This window comes from Microplitis mediator, chromosome 7, assembly GCF_029852145.1.
Source record: "Microplitis mediator isolate UGA2020A chromosome 7, iyMicMedi2.1, whole genome shotgun sequence".
Taxonomy (NCBI): Eukaryota; Metazoa; Arthropoda; class Insecta; order Hymenoptera; family Braconidae; genus Microplitis; species Microplitis mediator.
This window is the reverse complement of record NC_079975.1, coordinates 4445034-4466246: the sequence shown is the minus strand read 5'-3', so window position 1 is coordinate 4466246 and position 21213 is coordinate 4445034. Positions and strand designations below refer to the sequence as shown.

At 27.8% G+C, this 21213-nt stretch overlaps 3 protein-coding genes across 4 annotated transcripts; 1 reads left to right on the top strand and 2 right to left on the bottom strand.

The window, feature by feature from the left end:
* Nucleotides 1-126: 126 nt before the first annotated feature.
* On the bottom strand, nucleotides 127-6129 carry LOC130671124 (translation initiation factor eIF-2B subunit delta). The gene is made up of 6 exons (XM_057474840.1): nucleotides 6047-6129; nucleotides 5769-5809; nucleotides 2403-3863; nucleotides 2199-2326; nucleotides 828-1005; nucleotides 127-748 (listed from the first exon to the last, which is right to left on the bottom strand). The coding sequence occupies exons 2-6, from the start codon at nucleotides 5778-5780 to the stop codon at nucleotides 359-361; spliced, it is 2169 nt and encodes a 722-aa protein (XP_057330823.1). The 5' UTR covers nucleotides 5781-5809; nucleotides 6047-6129; the 3' UTR covers nucleotides 127-358.
* Nucleotides 6130-7362: 1233 nt separating this feature from the next.
* LOC130671134 (60S ribosomal protein L19) lies at nucleotides 7363-9814 on the bottom strand. 2 transcript variants are annotated; one of them, XM_057474853.1, is made up of 4 exons: nucleotides 9708-9814; nucleotides 9251-9357; nucleotides 8033-8196; nucleotides 7363-7735 (listed from the first exon to the last, which is right to left on the bottom strand). In XM_057474853.1, exons 1-4 carry the CDS (start codon nucleotides 9710-9712, stop codon nucleotides 7409-7411), a joined length of 603 nt encoding a protein of 200 aa, XP_057330836.1. In that variant the 5' UTR covers nucleotides 9713-9814; the 3' UTR covers nucleotides 7363-7408. The 2 variants fall into 2 exon arrangements, with proteins under 2 accessions (XP_057330836.1, XP_057330837.1); XM_057474854.1 differs by having other exon boundaries at nucleotides 9251-9354; nucleotides 9708-9813.
* A 591-nt stretch (nucleotides 9815-10405) lies between these two features.
* Nucleotides 10406-21201, top strand: LOC130671125 (probable peroxisomal acyl-coenzyme A oxidase 1). Its single transcript, XM_057474841.1, has 10 exons — nucleotides 10406-10791; nucleotides 13203-13362; nucleotides 13461-13629; nucleotides 13720-13843; nucleotides 14727-14846; nucleotides 17243-17528; nucleotides 17605-17767; nucleotides 18821-19164; nucleotides 19241-19496; nucleotides 20569-21201. The coding sequence occupies exons 1-10, from the start codon at nucleotides 10674-10676 to the stop codon at nucleotides 20827-20829; spliced, it is 2001 nt and encodes a 666-aa protein (XP_057330824.1). The 5' UTR covers nucleotides 10406-10673; the 3' UTR covers nucleotides 20830-21201.
* The last annotated feature ends 12 nt before the right edge of the window (nucleotides 21202-21213 follow it).

Here is a 21213-nt window from a genome sequence, read left to right as displayed (position 1 = left end):
TATACAATAAAAAAATTACCTAATTATGTACTAATTGAAAATTACAATTACGATTAATTTTTTTTTTTCATCAATCAAAAAATCCCCCCCCCCCCTAATCCAATAATTTATCGGAATAAAACAAACTTGCGATTTAAAAATTCGTTTATTGAAAATCCCACCAGTTAATTATATTCTAATAATATATAATTATTAATTAAACATCAATATAAACTCATATACATTTAATATATAATATACTCACTTATTTATATATATATAGCTCGTAATAAGCTGCGTCCATTATTATTAATGAGTAAAGATTTATAATAATAATAATTATTTTAAATTCCTTGTTGATAAGCCGATAAATCAACGCTCAAATTTCCGAGGGTTTAATTCGCAATATAACGGGGACACTTGTGCAGGGTAAAATGGCCAGCTCCGTGACGACAGCAGTCACAAGATCGGCGGGAGTTACATCGTACATAATATTTAACAAATTCAATGTTTTCTTAGCTTTCCAATTGGACAGAGGTGACTTTTTAGTTACACCGGTAGTATTGAAGTCCAATTCATCGGCGTTACCGATTTCGTTGCATACTATCGAGTCTGTTTGCACACGTTCACAGCTTTTGTGGGTTTCGCAAGCAACTAACACAGGAACGTTAAATGCTTTAGCCATCAAAGCGACTTGGGCTGTGCCAGCACGAGACATCACTGCTCCGTTAGCTAATATTGCATGGGCTCCAACGAATACTTTATTTACCTTCAAATAAATCAACATAATTATCAAATGTCCGTTTATCTATGGGGTTAATGTATGAATATTTTTTGACAGTACTTACTCCAGGCATTATGAAACTAAGAGCATTTATTAGTATGTAAGAACATTCAACGCCATGTTTAGCGAGTCTTCGTAGTAATTCTCTCCCTTCAAGCCATGGTCTTCCGTCAACAATTATCACGCGAAATTTACGACCGGCGTCGTAAGCGTCGCATAAAATTCTCTGAATTAATGATGAGCTAAAAATTTTTATTAATTAATTGTAGTACTGAAGTTAGCCGACGTCTAATAATTTTTTAAATTTATTCAAAACGATAAATTATAAAAAAAAATATTTTAAAAAATTGCACTTATAGATTTTTTAATTTTCTACATGTGCAGATTTTTAGTTTTTTTTTTTTTTTCATCATTGGTCGTTGAAAAAAACCGACAATTGTAAACTATCTGCTAACTTCTCTCTGCTAATTAATTATCTCTCATTAGTGTCATTAATTTTACTATTTGCGTAAAAGAATTTTAAAATTTTTTAAAAATCTTAAGTTCTTTAAACTAAAGGCTTTAATTTCTAGTTTAAATTTTTATAAGTTACTAAAATTTAATTCCAACTATCGATTTGTCTCAACTATGAAAGTCACTCATAGACATATTTTAATAACTTTTTTGATTTCATAACAACTGATCCCCAAGTAATCACACAGATTAGATCCAACTGACAACTGATCTTCTAATTCATCAGTTTCATAACTTTCATTGTCATCTTTAAAACCTTCATCTCCATCATTTCCAACCGAATGTCAATGGGATCAGATGTCAGTGGGATCACTTGTGGTATAAAATAACTGGGATCAATTAAGTAATTAATGTAACGGGACCGAAGTCAACGGGAGGCCGTTTCCTCACTCTTTTGGGCATACACACTGTGGGTATCCCCATCTTCCACCCAGACGACACTCTTAGTCGAAAAATATTATCAAGTGACGACTAAGGTGGACATTAACCGGAGGTATAATCAAAAATCCTCATTGCGCGTGGTATCTAACCACAGCCACCACGAGTCCTACCTCTCTCGGGCCAAACACTACTCCCATCTCAGGAAATAAAGAGACTCTGGTCGCAGTGGGCTTGGAAAGACCTCCCGAGGTACCAGACTCCCAGCTCTGGTCAACATGGTTGCGTAGGATTAGTGGTGGGGTGCAATTTCTTCCCATACCCTATGTAAAGGGCTTCCTTCACTTATATCTTTCGGATTCCCAACAAGCAATTATCCGCTTGTTCATCCCCTGATAGATTTTCTACTTTCCCGAGTTGAGAGATACTCTAATTATTCAAGTCAAATCAAAGATGGAGGACAGCTCGGGGGATAATTGGGATCAGTTGACGGCACCATTATTTTTCACCCAAATAATTTTTAAAAATAATAATAATTACTTACTATCCATAAGTTAAAATAACATCGCCATTAGATATTTTTGTACGAATTGTCATAGAAATGGCTTCGCCAGCCAATAATATTTGTTCTTGTATATAAGTATCAATAGCATTCGCCAACTGAGATTTTGCCTAAAGCATCAAAACAATAAACAACAATTTTTTCTATCTCATAAATATTTTGTAATTTACAAAAGACAAATTATACCTGATCATCGGGAGTAGTTCTCGGCAGTAAAGTCATTTTCCACTTGATATGTTTCAACGCATTTTGCATCGAAACAGCCAGAGGTCTGCAGTAGTGTAAATAAGCCATAGACTCTTGAAAACAACTTTCCAAACCACGTGTGAAATCAGCTTGGCTCGGGCGTTCGTAATCATAAATCAGTTGCTTAAGTGCAGATAAAAATGCAACACATCTAGCATTGCTGCCCACAATAACTTTGTCTTTGTACTGCACCCCAAGTCTTACAATCGCCGGATGCAAATGTGAATTAACCACCGGCATGTCAACATGACACTGCTCACGTTCATGATACAAGTGTTTAAATAAATTCATCTCATGATTTATCACCCCACTGGCAGTCATTATTTTCTTAACTATTTTTTTCGTACCCTCTTCTTCTTTAATTCCTACAACATTTTCCCCAGTACTTGCGACAGCTTTCTTACTATTACTACTACTACTACTATTATCTTTTTTCGTAACATTTTTCTTCTGACTCTTTTCCAATTCTTTGGCAGCGCGTTGCGCTTCCTGCTTAGCGCGTCTTTCAGCCCGTAATTGAGATTTACTTGTAAGATTTATTTCAATGGAATCATTTATCCCTAGCACTTTACTTACATTTGAATCTTTATCCTCAATAGTTAATTTACGGATGATGTACTCGGAAGGAATTACCGGTGATATTTCTTTAGACGCATGACAGAAGTCAGTAGTGTCTGTAGTTAATTGATCCTGATCAATCAGTGATGAATTTCTAACATCTTTCAGCAACTCAAGTTTATCATCATTTAAAACTTTACCGCCAATATTGTCAGTGAGAACTTTATTTTTTTTATTTTTAGAAACAGCTTTAGCTAATTTTTTAGCTTCGCGTTCAGCTTTTATTTGCTCACGTGTTTTACTCGAATCGTTATTCATTTTTATTATTTTTTTATTATTACTGTCATAAATATTTGTGTCAACTATTTCATTACTTATATTTTTGTCCTCATTAATTTCTTCATTCACCAGTGAAATTTTGTCAACTTTATCATTTTCACTTGACAATAATAATGAATCATTAATACTTTTGTTGTCACTATTTGAGTTTATTATCAAAATATTATTGTAATTTATTTTATCGATATCGTTGATTAATTCTAAATTTTTTTTATTTTCTATTAATTCGTTGCTGTTATCAACTTTCTTATGTTTCTTTCGCAGACGACGTGCTTTTGATTTTGTTAAATTGCTATCCGCTAGTGGAGTTGAATTATTTTCTAGTGATTCAATTGTCGTCGCTGAAGATGATAATAAATTTGAATTATTATTTATTGAATTATTATCAGTAAATTCAATATTTATAGTTTTTTTATCAGCTTCTTTGCGCGCTATTATTAAACGCTTACGACGTAAATGACGTGCACGTGAACGTGTTAGTTTGGGTTTTTTATCATCAATTAACTAAAAAAAAAATTATTATTGTTATTAACAATCGATTGATAAATTTTTATACAAATATATAAAAATAACACAGCATAAAAAAAATTACACATTTCAAAGAATATTAAATAATTTTATAACTGAACAAAATAACATTTGCTTTAATTAAAAAAAAAAAGCCAAAGTTACTAATCAATAATTAATAATTACACAGAAGCAAAAAGATTTCTTGGCAAAAAAAATTTTTACTCGCCCCAAGAAAATTTTATTGCTCTAGTAAATTTTTTTTTTCTGTGTAGAACTGGTAGTTTATTAGCCAGTTCTTAATTTTGTACGGCGAAAAAAAAAATAATAAATCAACTGCTTGTGAGTAATAAGACACGAAATATAGACATGAAAATTACAACATTAATATATAAATATAAGTAGGAAAAAAAAAATTCTTTTTTTTATTTTACAATAATATGACGCAATTACTCTTTTAATAAAATTAACAGAATTTAAATGATTATTCAAATTTTGTTGATATTAATTATGAAATAATTTTAACCCAAACTATTGATAATTAATTAATATTTTAATAATAAATAAAATATTACATGTAATTAAAATGTATAAATATTTATATATAAAACGGTACGAATTGATATTGAATTATTAATTATTAATACACAAACTGTTTATATTTTAATTAATCTAGTGATTTGTTTTAACGAGTCGTGTAATGATTTATTTAAACCACTGGAGGTTATTATTATTATTATTATTATTATTATTATTATTATTATTATTATTATTATTATTATTATATGACATATCATTATTATAAAGCAAATTATATATATGTTATTTAATGAGAGATGTCTATTAAAATCTGTATGATTTTCTGTTTTCAATTTTCCATAAAATAAATTTCCTGCTAAGACATAAATTATTTTCTTTGTTATTTTCATGAGCGGAAATTTTAAAAATTAAAAACAAATGAAATAAAAATTTGAATGACACTTGCAAGGTAATTAACTTTTAATTCAAATTTTAAAAAAGTATGAACTTTATTTTTAAGAAAATGTATGAGTGTGAATGTAGCAGACATCGGACAAATTTAAAATTATAAATAAATATGATCCTGAAGTTAGCAGACAATTAGCAATTTTCGGATGTTTCTTTAAACAAATCAATTACAAAAAAATAAAAAAATTCACATGCAGAAAATTTAAAAATACTATAAGTGCAATTGTTTCAAATACTTTTTTTTTATAATTAACTGTTTAAAAAAAATCAAAAAATTATTAGGCGTCAGCTACAGTATCATAAATAAATAGAGTAAATAATTAAAAAAATATGTTTATAAAAAATACACTCATTAATTTCAAAATTTTTTAAATGCTCATTTTTTTGAAATTTTATTTTATTAATTATTTACTCTATTTATTTATAATTTTAAATTTGTCTGGTGTTTGCTACACTCACTCATGAAAATTTTACGTCGTATACTTTGATTATTAATTGAAAATATGACGTTTTATTTTTTATTTCAATTGTTGATAATTTTAAATCTTCATTAATTTTCCACTAACTCAAGTGAATTAAAAAACAAAAAAATGACTGCGTAATTTTTGCAAATCAACAAAATAAAATAAAATAATTCATCTGCCCAGTGTTATTTTTTTAATCTACAAAAAAAATAATAACATAAATTATTGCTGTAAGATAGAAGAAAATATAAATTGAAAGTTTGTATAATAAATAAATTTTAATTTTAAAAAATGGTAATTAAGTAATCAGTAAATGAATAAAATTTAAAAATAAATGATTTGTTAAATCATGCGAGAATTATAACGAAATTAATAAATATAGCAATGATGAAAAAATAAAAAAAGGTCAAAAAATATACACTGAAATAAATTCTTTCAAAATTTTTAGTACCTTATCAGCCATTCCCACGCGTATCAGCGATAAGATTTACCCTATTGTAATTGTAAAAATTATTTTATTTAATAAAAATATCTTAATAACTATTAAATTTATTAATTATTTTGGCAAATTTTTATCGTTACCAATATATATATTTCTTTATATTTATAGCTGCATAAAAATAATATTTCAATGTTAAATAGGTTAGAGAAACTTTCATTTTATTTTTCTTAAACGTAAAAAAATAGTTTATTAAACGATAATCAACGATAATAATTATAATTAAATACCTCAATTTCTTATTATACCTCTGGTGATTTATAAAAATCTTCTAAATATTGATTAAATATTTTTATTAATTATTTGAAAACTTTTGCTTACATTACAACATATTCTGCAAACATATGGTATATAATATACCTATATATACAATGTGTATATATTTGAACGCCCTCTTTATCAAGTGTTTTTTTAAATAAATAAAATCATTAAAATTAATGACTTACGCGATTAAACTATTTTGTAATTTTTAAAATTGTCAACAATTTTAACCAAAATTTATTTTTATTCAAATTTATAAATTTTTTTTATCTCCTTACTAAATTCAAATGTAGTAGTCTACTTTACCTCAACAAATTAATAATTTGTAATTAATAATTACTAATAGTATTAATTATCTAATAAGTTTAATTTTTTCATTATGTAAAAATAGTTTATTGTGTGACAAGGGATGAAACAAAACGATTTCAGACCAGGGTGAAGTTGGCTGACATCAGCAGTTTGAAATCGTGTTTTATCCTGAGTTACAAACTAGATTTTTCATGATTACTGTCAGCAGCCAGTCAAAAACAAGTTAATTCAAGACCAATGGTGTCATCAATTATTAAATTTTCATTTGCAATTTATAATCAAACAGAAACTATAGTATATTACACACCTAGGGCAATAAAGTAAGAAATGTCTCAGATCACATATAATCAACAAATATGTGATCTGAGGCTTTTTTATTTACTTTCCGAGGTGTGTCTACTATTTTTCTCCTCGACGGAGGCGGAAAGCGGCAACTTCATTTTGCACAGTGGAACGAAAGTTGACGTTTTCCACCCTGAAGCGAGAAAAATACTATTTATCATCAACATTAATTTTTATAAAACTTAATCGCAGTCAGAACTGTCATTCACGTAAATAAAATTAATGGTCTGAAATTACTATTGAACAAATGACAAGTATCAGAGTTTAAATTGCGAATTACTTCAGTCAGCAGACAGAATCATTATTCGCTTGTTCCCCAGGGACGAAACAAGTTTGTTTCTGCCACTGACTGAAGACATTCGCAATTTACGCATTTGCTGATATTTATTAGCTGGTTTAGATTGGCTATAGAGACACTGAAACTTTAAGTTTCGATGATGGTATCATGAAAATTAATTTTTTATTTCAATAAAATGTAAATGTATTAATTCAAATTTCTAAATTAAAATTTACTGATTTTATGTATTAATATTAGAATTAGATTTTAAAAATTAATCATGATAAATAAGTGTGTGATATTAATTAAGAGTGTAAAAAAAAAGTAGGAAAAAAAAAATAATAAACACAATTGGTATACTTTAAATTGTGGTTTTTATTTATTAAAACAATTAATATGTAAGTTATTTCTTTTGCGCAGCAGCAGCTTCATCCTCACGTTGGTAAGATTGCAAAAGCTCCTGTTTCTTGGCGGCAATTCTCTCAGCACGTCGTTTACGGGCTTCACGTACCTTGGTACGACGGGCTTCAGCTTGGTCAGAAAGCATCTCCGCACGTGCTTTCTCGGCCTTCTTCTTGTGGATGTACTCCATAAGGACACGCTTGTTCTTGAATACGTTACCCTTAGCTTTCATGTAAAGGGCGTGGTACAGATGTCTGTCGATTTTTTTCGTCTCACGGTATTTTTTCAATAACCGACGAAGTACTCGCATACGTTGGACCCATAATTCCTGAAGACAAAGATTATTTAAATTATCATCAGTTTTTAAGCTTTACTTTGAAACTTGACTCAGTAAAAAAATTTCAACAATTTCAATACAAAAAATACACCACCCATTGCTTAAGTTTTTTAACAATTCTAATTAAAGATCAATCGTTTGATTTCATTTATTAATTTTGAATATTTAAAATTAATATCCAATTATTGTTAAGAAATGAAAATATTAAAAACTCCAAGTACGATAAATTATTTCGACACTTTAATTGAGTGTAATTTAATTAATTCATTAATTGATTATTTTAATTACCTTTTGTGGTGTACGGGCATTAGCTGTACCTTTTCTTTTACCAAAACCACAATGACGACCTTTACGTCTAGCTTCTGTGTTTTTACGTACACGGGCACGTGAATGAACAGCTACTGGTTTTTTAATAATCAAACCATCCTTAATTAATTTTCTGATGTTTTGACCTGCGAAAAAAAAAACATTACCATTAATATCAATACCCTGATTACATATAAAAGTAATAAGAAAAAGTAAATAGTGATACTACAATTAGCAGTAGTCTAATAATTGTTAAGTTTTAATAAACAAATTACGATTTAAAAAGCAATCATTTTTAAATGCAAAAGATTTATAATGAAGTCTTCTAAATACGTTTATTCAAATTTATCTAAATTGATATTTTAATTTTTTCATTAAAAAATTAACAAATTGCCAAGTTTTTTGCATTCGCTATTTCTACTCATTGATTATAAATCGAAATAAAAAAAATTTGAAAACAATACAAAGTTACTGAAATTAGTCGTCTGATAATTTAATTATTTTTTTAAAAACGATAAAGTAAAAAGAAAAAATATTTCAAAAAATTGCACTGGTAGTTTTTAAAATTTTCATGTGTATATTTTTATTTCTTTTAGCTTTCAAATTAAAATGTTGAAAAAAAATTCAAAAATTTTGAATTGTCTGCTAACTTCTGGATCATAAAATAAAAAATTATCTCAGCAGAACAAAAATATATTAAATTGATATCCATCAAAGTTGTTTGAATAAATCTTTGCAAAAAATTAGAGAATGAATGGGAGTATTTTTAATTAAATTTATTAGTGAATGATTACTTCTTCAAGTGTAAATGAGTAATTAGTTTGAGAAAATTAACGGTCAGTTTTTCAAACTGGGTTTAAACTAATATCATAGAATATATATGTTATATATTAATAAATGATCCTGATGTTAGCAGCCAATTAGTAATTTTCGGATTTTTTTTGTTCAACAAATCAATTACAAAAAAACAAAAACTAAAAATACGCACATGTAGAAAATTTTAAAAATTACAGGTGCAAATTTTTCAAATATTTTGTTTTTTATAATTTATTGCTTAAAAAAAATCAAAAAATTGTTAGACGTCGGCTAGCTTCAGTATCATTAATAATCTATAGTAATTCCAGCAATAATAGTTAAAACCTGGACTAAATATAAACCCGGTTTAAAGAACTAACCCTAAGGTAAATAAATTCGACTTACGTGAATTGGTATTGGCGATTTCGTTAATTTCATTAGGATCCAACCATACCTTCTTTTTACCACATCGCATTACCGATGAGGCAAGACGTTTCTGAAGTTTTAGGCTGCTTTTAAAAATAAAAGTTAGGTTACAATTAACAATTTACATTTAAATCACAATCATATTAAATATTTTATCACTCCACTCCAAAAAATAAACTTTTAATTAATCAAACTAATTATCCTAAATAATTATCAATTATTTAAGTATCACAATAAATAATATAATAAATAAATATTTTTCATGACCATGTGACCGTAAAAAAACAAGTATTTAATTGACATTATTTTCAAAAATTCAAAAATTTATGACAAACTATTGGTTTTAAATATTTTTTATGACAGCTGGAGTGACACAAATATTTAAAATAATTTTTTTTGTTAATTATTTATTAATTATTAACAAATAAATTTATACCTCATGGTGAACGAGACTTGGTGGCCTCAGGTCTCGATGAAAAAGAGGGTTATCAATGGTGGCGTCACGCTTCCTACTTTGCTGTCAAACCGACAACTATTTTTTTTTTATTTCAATCACTCAGGTCATATATTTTCATTCATCAAATTAATTATTTATATTTATAATTACATTTAAAATTTACCAATTAACTTTTTTTTATTTTAATTAAATAAATTATTTAAATTTATTAGACCAACTTCCGGAAATTTTGAACTTATCTTAGACTGTCATCTGTGATTTTTACACTCAACTATTTTTACCCATCATCAATATCTTCCAGTATTTAAAATTAATTAACATAATTTTAATTATCATTAATTAATTCATTTATTAAACTCATTAGGGACCAAAATATACAGAAATTATAAAATCATAACTTATATGAATTAATCCTGTGATGGGAAAGAATTTAAATTTTTGGCGGGAGTATTTAAAAGTACCGCCATCTTTAAAATATAAACTAAACTATTTAAAAAAAAATTGATAGTAAATTTGCGTTTATGAAGTAGACTACTGGGTACTTTACACTTGGAGGTAAAGTAGAATTTAAAAAAAATATTTAATAACAATAATAATAACAAGTAATGTCAGTATGACAGCATAGAGTGAGATAGTAAATGCAATAAAAGTCCTTGATAAAATGTACAGAGAATGAGAAACCTAGCGATTGGTGAAACTAAAACGTGATCAGTCATCAGTCGTCTGTGCGACTGTAATGTTGATTGCAAGTACTCGTTTCAAATGTTACTTACAGTGAAAACAAAGTGAAAGTAATTTTTTTTAAATTTCATTCAAAAGTTTCTACTTTTTTTTAAAAAATCAATTAAATGGAAAATAAAAGTTTAAAATAAGAGTTTTCTTGACAGATTGTAAATTTGAATTTAAACACTTGTCATTTTTTGTTATTTAAAAAATTATCACAATATGACAGAAGTCAACAAAGATTTACAACGTGAAAGAAATAATTGCACATTCAAACCAATCGAACTGACGCATTTACTCGATGGAAGTCCGGAAAAAACTGCAGTACGTCGTGAACGAGGTAAATTATTTAGTTAATTAATTAATTAATCATAAGTTAATTGATTTCGTTTCTAAAAAAATTAAAAATTAATGACATAATTTTCTGCTTTATAAAATTCTGGGAAATATTCAAACGAAAATCAAAATTCGAAATTTGAATTTTTTATCAAACTGTAATTGATAAACTATCGACATTACAATTAATGTCTATGAGTAATTTGCAAACTGTCGTCAAATATGTACACGTATATATTTGTAAAAATATCACTTCGTTTTTAAATATTGACAATTAATAGAAATTTTATTTTTTTTAATCATTAACTTTTTATCATTTTTATTCTACAAAAAAGTTTGTAAGTTAATGATCTCATAAATTTTTTTTTAAATTAGAGACTGATTTTTACGATCAATTATTTTTAAAAATAAATTTTTTTTTGTTTTAGAAATTTTTGTTGCAATATTTTCTTATTATTTTTGTTTTTTATTAGAAAAAAAAATGTATAATAATCATATGTATATTTTATCATATATATAATTTACTATGTTGATAAAATGTTTAAATACTTGACATATAAAATATGTATCATAAAATGTAAGTGTAAAAATATTATCTTGTGAACTTGTAAGAGTTCATTTTCCATGTCTAGTAAAAAATAAATAATTACGGTTTAGATAATTTATGAAATTATTTTTCAAAAATATTTTTACATTACAATTTGTACTGTTAATAATTATATCAATTAATTACTAATTAATAACATTAAAATATACAAACATTTAAAAAATATATTTTTGTTTTGGTCACTTGGTTGTGATAAAAAAATTTCATTAGCAATGACATTAAAATTATTTTTAAATTATCAAGATCTTTTATTACTTTCAAAACACTGCGCGCTGCGCACTTAGCTGGAGAACGGGTTTACTTTATATCTGCAAATTATTTTTTTGTTACTCTTCAGAGTCCAAAGTATTTACGTTGAGTAATACTTAATTATGTTGTGTATAATTTTTTCTTGCTGCTATTAATTATATTTATAGATGATATTTTTATATTGCAAAATAAATAGTTGAATATTTTTACATACAGAAATTATTTTTTTCTTGAGTATAAGAAAGAAATTTTTTGTGATTTTTTTTGATAAATCTTTTAATCCATCGCTTGTAGTAGTAGTTGATAAAAAATATCGTAAAATTTTATATTTTGTCATAAAAAATTTATTGGAAAGCGATAGAAAAAAAATAGAAATAAAGCGGCGTTAAATTTTTGAATTTAAAACATTGAAAATTCAAATTTTTTATTTACTATTATTATTATTTAGTTAAAGAAAAATAAATTTATAAGAACTATACGTTGAAATATCATTAATTTAAAATTGTGTCCAGATCAATTTAATAAAATGGTAAAATCATAGGGAGGTGGACAGTAATTCAAAAATTATAATTTAATTTTGATCATAAATTGGACGTTTTGTCTTTTTATTGGGACTTCTTTAGCAAATAAAATGACGTATGTTTCAAAAACATCTAGTAGTTATGAAATTTATATGATCAAGGTAAGACGTGATCATTAGTCTGGGCCAAAAAAATTGACTATTTTTTTTTTTCATAGCTATATCGAAAATATTATTCAGAATGACAAAAAAAAAAAATTTCATGAAAGTTTGAGCCCTTTATATTAATTTTAAGAGGTCTATCATCGCTATTTTTAATTTTAATTCATAATTTGATGTTTTACGTCAGAACTGCTAAAACATTGGAGTAAAAAAAATTCATTTCCACTTATTCTTGTGTAAAATTAAATTCCCTACAAGAAAGGTCTGATTGAAAATTTTCGTCAGACAAGCCGTTTCCGATTAATTAAGCTTAATAAAGTGATATATTTTTTCGATTTAACATTTTTACTTTTGAATTTTGTAACTGACGAATTAAAAAATATCTAAAAAAGATCATGACAGATTTTTGAAGGAAATTTAATGCTCTACAAAAAAGGCCTCTTAACTTTTTTTGCTAAATTCACTCCTTCGAAAGTTATTCACGTTATTGAAATCGTTTTGACTCAAATTCAACCTTGAATAACTTTCGAAGGAGTTATGACTATAATGACTTGTTTTATTTGCTGAAGAAGTCCCAATAAAGGGACAAAATATCCAATTTATGTTCAAAATTAAATTATAATTTTTGAATTACCGCCACCTTCTTATGATTTTACCATTTTATTAATTAAAAATTTGTTTTGTTCAAATAATTAAAAAAATTAACAAGTCATTGATTAAATTATTATTTGTTGATTTTAATTGATAAAAATTTCTGATTAAAAAATCTATTTTTATAATTTATCAGATAACAAAATATTTTAATCATCAAAACACTCTACTTTAATTAATAATAATTATCTTAATTATTATTTCAATAATTTTTTTTTGTCTACAGAGGACTATTTTCTAAGTGACCCAGAGTTAAAAGATAAAATCCCTAATAGTTACTGTAGTCATAAAGAACTTTACGAAGATGCCATTAGAAAAGGTTGTATCTTATTACGAAAAATTAAATATTTACAAGAACAGGGCAAAGGAGAAATCGATATGTATTCGTAAGTTGTTTTTACTGTAATTTATTTCGGTATTTAGAATTTACTCTAATTAATTAATTAAATAGTAATGAATATTATTATTAAAAAAAAATAAATAGACAAGTATTAGGAGGTATGTTAGGAGCAGCGCTAATTCAAAATGGTAATCCATTAGTACTTCATTATGTAATGTTTATACCGACAATTATGGGACAAGGTACTATTGAACAACAGGGTTATTGGATCAGTCGCGCATGGTCATGTAATATAATTGGTACCTACGCACAGGTGAAATTTATCATTTACTTTCTTTTATATCAATCCCAAATTGTATTTATTTACACAAATCATTAATAAATATTTTTAAAAAATTTTTAGACTGAATTAGGGCATGGAACGTTTATTAGAGGATTAGAAACAACGGCAACTTATGATCCAGATACTAAAGAATTTATATTAAATAGTCCGACACGTACTTCTTATAAATGGTGGCCTGGTGGTCGTAAGTTTTAATAATAAAATTTTATTTTTCTAATATAATATAATTTATTAATTTTCTTAAATCATATTTCATTTATTACAATGTACAGTTACTTTAATACACGGAAAAAAAAAATAGTAGTGGCTACTCTCTGGGATAGTACTGAGTACTTTCTGTAAAAAAAAAATTTCAGACAGTACTGTATGCTATCTAGACTATATCCACTACTCTCTGGATAATACTGAGTACTATCCCGGACAGTAGTGGATATAGTGTAGATAGTAGTGGACACAGTCTAGATAGCATACAGTACTGTCTAAATTTATTTTCTACAGAAAGTACTCAGTACTATCCCAGAGAGTAGTCACTACTATTTTTTTTTCCGTGTAATTATTTACTTTTTTTTCTTTTAATTTTTATCTGCAATTCCGAAACTTTTATCGTCCTTTTCCTTACCAGGGGTTACCAGATATTTTCGGCTGAGTTTTTTTCGGAAGCGAAATTTCTAAATACAAAATATAGACCGCAAATTGCTGCACTACTGTCTAATCTAGCGAAGTGCGCTTTAATTGTTTTCTAATATTCGTTTATTTAAGAGAAAAACTCGGCCAGTTTCCATTTACTGCACAAGTGCAACAAAGATAGTACCGTTTGAGGACTTGAGTGTAATAGAGAGAGAAGTGCAAATCCTTCTTACCCTTTTTTTTATTTATTGCACTCACTACACCTACAACTTTATCCCATTGTTTGTCACACTGCTTAAACTTTATGACATATTCGCGTATCTCCTTAATCGGGTTTCCTCTCAGTGCCTGCGATAACTTGTACCCGAGGTCAATTTCTACTGCCACCTCTAATTTTCTTAAATTATTAATTAAAAATTTTTATTCACTTTGTCTATTAGTCGGTCATACAGCAAATTACGCAGTTGTTGTTGCACAATTGTATACACAAGGTATTTGCCGAGGGATTCATCCTTTTATTGTTCAATTGAGAGATGAAGAAACACATGAGCCTTTATCTGGTAATTATTTTATTATCTATTTATAAATATATCTATAGTGTCATTTCCTCAAAGGGCAGCTCTTAGTAATTTCAAATGTTCGCTTTAAATTTTATTATTTCTGGCGCGAAACGCGGTCTATTTAATTTGAATAATTTAAAGAATTTGATCGCGGCGAGACCAATAAAAGACTCCAGACTAATAAATATTTTTATTCGTCTACGTGTTTTTCGGCTGTTCAATATATTGCTTAAATATGGTAATGAGTCTGTGTCGGACCCAAAAGGTTGTTGACCTAATCGTAGCTCGCGCTGATCTAGGATCTACGATATTTATGTTTTCTCAGACTACAGAAGAAGAAACAAAACATAAAGAAGTGAAAGGTCTTCATATACAAGAATCTTATTTTTATTTTATAGATTTAAAGGGTTTAGATAAATAATTTATCTACTGCTATTATATACAATACAAAAAAAATAAATTGATACTTAGTTTATATTCAATTTATGAAATATAGTTCAGTAAATTAGTCCATGTTAAGAATGAGAAGCCATCGAAGTATTGAATCAATTTAAATTACGAAAACTGAATTGTTTACTCGGATATAAGTTTTCAATTTTTATATATTTTATTGTTAATATATTAATTTGAAGCGAGTTCAGGTATAATTGTTAAGGCTAATTGTCATGAATAGTTTTTTAATTTTTTATATTAAAATTTTTACTGTTAAAACTACTGGCAGATAAATTTCAAACTAAGCTATGGACCTATGAATATTTTAACTTAATTTAGTTCAGGTTTAGTGAACCGTTTTATAAAACTCGTTTACCAGTAACACAATATAAGTAGAGTTAAAATAAAAGTCGCGAAAGCGCTACAATTTAAGTTGACACCATGATTAATGATCATTATTAATTGTTCGTTGAGTTCATTCACCGGTATTCTAAAAAAATTAAACTTTACTCAAATCCTCGATCATTAATCTCTAATAATAACAAAAAATCTTAGTCAAAAAAATACCATCTCATTCAATTAGCAACAGAACAACATTCGCGTTAAAAATTATCCCAAGTAGCACACGGGTATGTAACATCTATAAGATATAAGTTGAGGCTGTTTTTTGACAAATCGATAAGACACAAAAATGTTGACTAAGCGATCAGAAATTTATGTGACCGAAAAAATTTATGGTCAAAAGAATTGACACAAGTGACGACAAAAAGTAAATTACGAATACACTAGAAAATTGGGAATGATTTTGGAGTGAACTGGATTTTATTTAAATCCGCATTCACTCCGAACCGGAGTTTCAATATTAACCCTCGGAGTACACACCTCCGAACAGACCTTCGGAGTACACACGGGGTCAAATTGACCCCACCACTTTTGAAGAGTTATATCTCAAAAACTATGCATTTTATCGGAATGCAAGTCATGACGTTTTTTGTAGGTAAAACAATGCTCTTTCGAATACAACTATCATTATTTCGAATTAATGATACTGAAGTTAGCCGACGTCCAATAATTTTTTGATTTTTTTTTAAGCAATAAATTATTTTTAAAAAAATATTTGAAAAAATTGCACCTATAGTTTATTAAATTTTCTACATGTGCATATTTTTATTTTTAATTTTTTTTATCTTAAGTCGTTGAAACAAAAATTTGAAAATTTTTAACTGTCTGCTAACTTCAGGATCATTCGAATTAACTAATTTTTAATGGTGAAAAAATTAATTAAAATCAAACCTAACTTGAGAAATATTTTAGGATAAAAAAAATTCTGGGGTCAAAATGACCACCAGTGTACTCTGAGGGTTAAAATAAACTCCCCTTCGGAGTGAATTTCACTTTGAGGGGATTAAGAAAATTCACAGTCATCCGCTCCGAATTCACTCCGGATTTAATCTGTGTTTCTTCCGCGAATTTTTTACAGCGTCAGCTAAAATAAGTCATACATTGAAATGATTTTTGTAGGACGAAAAAAAAAAAAAACAATTTCCCTAAGACTCTTAGGACCGACTTCTGTATGTCTTATTTATATAAAAAAAACTTGGCTTGGAGATAAAAAAAAAAGTTTGTCTTGTTCTTTTAAAAGACATCTTAAAGTTGTCTCTGTGCTACTTGGGATTTTTCACCATAAAACAACACATGCGAAATTTTTTCTACAAAAACAGGCAAAAATTTAAACTTTGAGGTCCAGATCTGGTGAAAAATAGTATCCATACCACGAAGAAAGGATGGAGGTCCCAATCCGCGTATTATACACAGATTGGAATGTCCTCCTTTCTTCCCTAGGCGTGTAATATATTATTCTAAATATCTAGGAAAAGATTCCAGCAATGAACGCGCGAAAATTAGAAAATGTCTGCCTACTATTCGAGTACAATTTTTAAACTTTTATTAAAATTATTCAATAGGCATAAAAATCGGTGAAATTGGTACAAAGTTAGGAATGAACAGTACCAACAATGGCTTCCTGGGTTTCAATGAGGTCAGAATACCTCGGGAAAACATGTTAATGAAAAACGCACAAGTGCTTGAAGACGGAACTTATGTGAAGCCAGCAACAGATAAACTCACTTACGGTACAATGATGTTTGTTCGCGTGTTATTAGTACGCGATACTGCTAGATATTTATCGAAAGCCGTTACGATCGCTATTCGTTACAGTGCTGTACGTAGGCAGAGTCAAATAAAACCAGAGTAAGTTTACAAAACCGAAAAAAAAATATTACTGATTAATATTAATATTAATAAATAGTATGATTTTATAAAATAGTGCAGGCGAATGTCAAATAATAGACTTTGTAACCCAACAATACAAATTATTCCCACACTTGGCCTCATGTTTTTCATTTGTATTATCCGCTGACTGGATATGGGAAATGTATAATAATGTATCCGCTGAATTACATCATGGAGAATTAGAAAGATTACCTGAGGTAATTAATTATTAACTTTTTTATAGGGGTGTACAAATCGTGTTCGAATTAGATATAATTGATCGATTCGAAATTTGAATTATTCGTCAGTTTTCCAATCATCCGAAAGTTTTCTAATTATTTCTAACTTTTCAAATGGCTCAGTTTTAATCGAAAAAATTCTCATCATCTTTATATATTTACACGGAAAAAAATGATCTATATAAATTGAGAAACGAGTGATCGACCTAATTAATTTTGGAAATTGAACTTGACAATTTGAACTTTGGTAAGTTTGAACTTTGGCAACTTGAACTTTGGTAAATTTGAACTTTTATGTTTTATAAACAAACACACACAAAATCTATGAAAAAAGGGCAAAGCACGATAACAAGCATTACTTTTAATGAAAGAAAAACTAAATCATTCAAAGTTCAAATTTACCAAAGTTCAGATTGCCAAAGTTCAAATTTCCAAAAAATTCAAAGTTTAAAAGTTCAAATTTTCGAAGTTCATTAGGTATGGAAACCAGAAACGATAAGTAATATAATGACAAAATGATTATTATATCATTTCTCAATAGTAATTCGTTAATTTATAATTAAAACGTAAATAATTATAGAATAAATATTAAAATTTATTGTCTATGGAGAAAAAATTGATATTTGAACTTTAAAAATCGTAACTTAAACATTAAAAATTTATGACACGTATTATAAAATTTATTGTTTGGAATTTTAAAATTCTCTATATTGACACCCAGATTCCGGGTTATAATTTCAAACACTAATTTTTAAAATTTACTATTTCCGTGTACCTCTGAGAAAAATTTGAATTATTGGAAAAAACTTTACAATTTTAAGTCATTCAAAATAAAATTCCGGAATTATTCGTAAAATTTTGAATAATTCATGAGCTTACGAAAATTTGAAAATTGAATTATTAGATTCGAAGTTCAAACCGAACAGTTTGATTGACTTCGACACGAATAATTCGTAAGTTAAAACTATTGCACACCCCTACTATTTTATTAAAATACTTTAAAGTAAAATTAATAAAATAAAATTTTTCTAGTTGCATGCATTAACCTGCTGTTTAAAAGCAGTTGCGTCCTCGGATGCAGCTATGGGAGTTGAACAATTACGTTTAGCTTGCGGTGGTCATGGATACATGGACTCTAGTAATTTACCCGCGACGTACAGTTTAGTAACGGCTATTTGTACGTACGAAGGTGAAAATACCGTTATGTTATTACAGACCGCACGTTATCTTGTAAAAGCTTGTAAGCAAGCACTTGCTGGTGATCCACTCACACCGACTGTTAGATATTTATCTGTATTGTCAAAGGGCGGCAAGCGACGTCCGTGGAAAAATACATTGACTTGTATTATTGTCGCGCATCAAGCTGCTGCAGCTGGGTACTGATTAATCAATTAATTAATTAATTAATTAACTGATTAAAATGATTGATTATTTTTGTTTTTCTGTCGGTAGTAAAATTCGAACGGCAACTGATAATATTGATAGGAGAATACGCCAGGGTGAAAGTCCTGAAGATGCGTGGAATCATACGAGTATTGAATTGGTACAGGCTGCGGAAGCGCACTGCCGTTCATTTTTAGTTTTGAGATTCGCTGAATGGGTCAAAAGTTTGACAAATGTCTCTAAAGAATTACATGACGTCTTGAAACAGTTGTGTGAAATGTACGCCGTTTACTGGGTCCTACAACGACTTGGTGATTTTCTGAGGGTAATTATTCTAGTCAATCATTTAGGGGAGAAGGTAAAATGGGCCCTCAAAATTTTTTTTTAAAACTACAATGTAACAAAAAATTTTAAATGCTTAATTGAATTTTTTTTGAATAAATCAGTCATGGTTTGGTTTAGTTAATTTTTTTTTTTTTCAAAATATTTTTCAGTAGAAAACGATTTTTAAAGTAACAGACCCAATCATTAACAGGGAAAAAATTATTGTCACTTAATTTGATTTACTTCCTTGAATTTCTTTAAAAATTATAAATATTTGAATATTATTTTTGGAATATACAGTAAGAGCACCAGTACTCAGCCCCAAACCAGTAACCAGCCACCTCATGTTAAATTATACCTATATATTGCGTGCCAAATGCCAAAAGGGCGTATAAAAAAATTTTTTTTGCCATTCTTTTTAGAATCGCTCGAAACGTAAAGATCTGCAGAAAAAAAATTTTTGACGTGCTAACGCCAAAAGGGCGTATCTTAAGATGTACGCTCTTTTGGTTTTGGAAATTTTTTATTCATTTTTAGACTTAGAACATGTCTACAAAACGATTGGCACAAAAAAAAAAATTATACTCCCTTTTGGCATTTGGGACACGATATATTTTGAGCCAATGTTAAGATATATAACCGGCTGGCTACTGGGTAGGGGCTTTGTACTGGTGCTCTTACCCTATATAAAAAAAAAACCGACTTATATAATTTATAATATTATAGAAAATTTGACGAAAAAAAAATAAATTTTGTAATTTTTGTTAACTTGAAATTTTTTTTCATGACTGGTAAAATTGTCATCAAATTCTTAAGATAGAAACTGAAAAAAAATAAGAATTAGCGAAAAATAACTCACACATTGATTTAGTTTTCTTAGTGGTCCAGTTTTCCCCCTTCCCTTATTATTATTTAATTTCACAATAAGTTAATTAAATACTCCTACAATTTTCTTCGGCTTTAAAAAAAATTACTTTTTCAAAACGTAGTCAAAAATAAATTTTTTTAAAATATAACTAATCGTGACTTACAGTGTAATTTTTATAATTAAATATTACATTAATTATTTACAGTTCTCATGCTTAAAAGCAGAAGACGTACCAGCGCTTCAAAAACGTCTCGAAGATCTATTTCAGTTAATAAGAGTAAATGCCGTGGGCTTAGTTGACGCATTTGACATCAGGGATGAAATATTGGGCTCTACTCTCGGTGCTTATGACGGCAACGTTTACGAAAGGTTATTCACCGAAGCTATGAAGTCTCCCCTAAACCAAGAGAGTGTCAATAAATCATTTAATTTATATCTCAAGCCCTTGCTGAAGAGTAATTTATAAAAAAATAAAATAAGTTCTTAATTAATTGTTACTAAGTACCACCCGAATACTTAAAGAAGACGTCGGACCGGCAGACTGAGGCCGGGATTCGCACGCGGGAGACCAGGGTTCGAATCTCGGTCATGTCAAGTGATTTTTGAATACAAAAATTTACACCAACACTAATACCCATGCCACAAATAATAATTATTATTATTATTACCCAAATACTCTATATTTTAATAGTGCCTTTTAATTATGGTGGAAAATGTTATACAATTTAAAAAAATATATACTGTTTTAAATAATTACTAATACAATGTTGCTCAAATGTTAAAAGTTACAAATTTTTATAATTGTTTATTGATTGAAAATAAAAATTATTAATTAGAATTTTTTTTTATT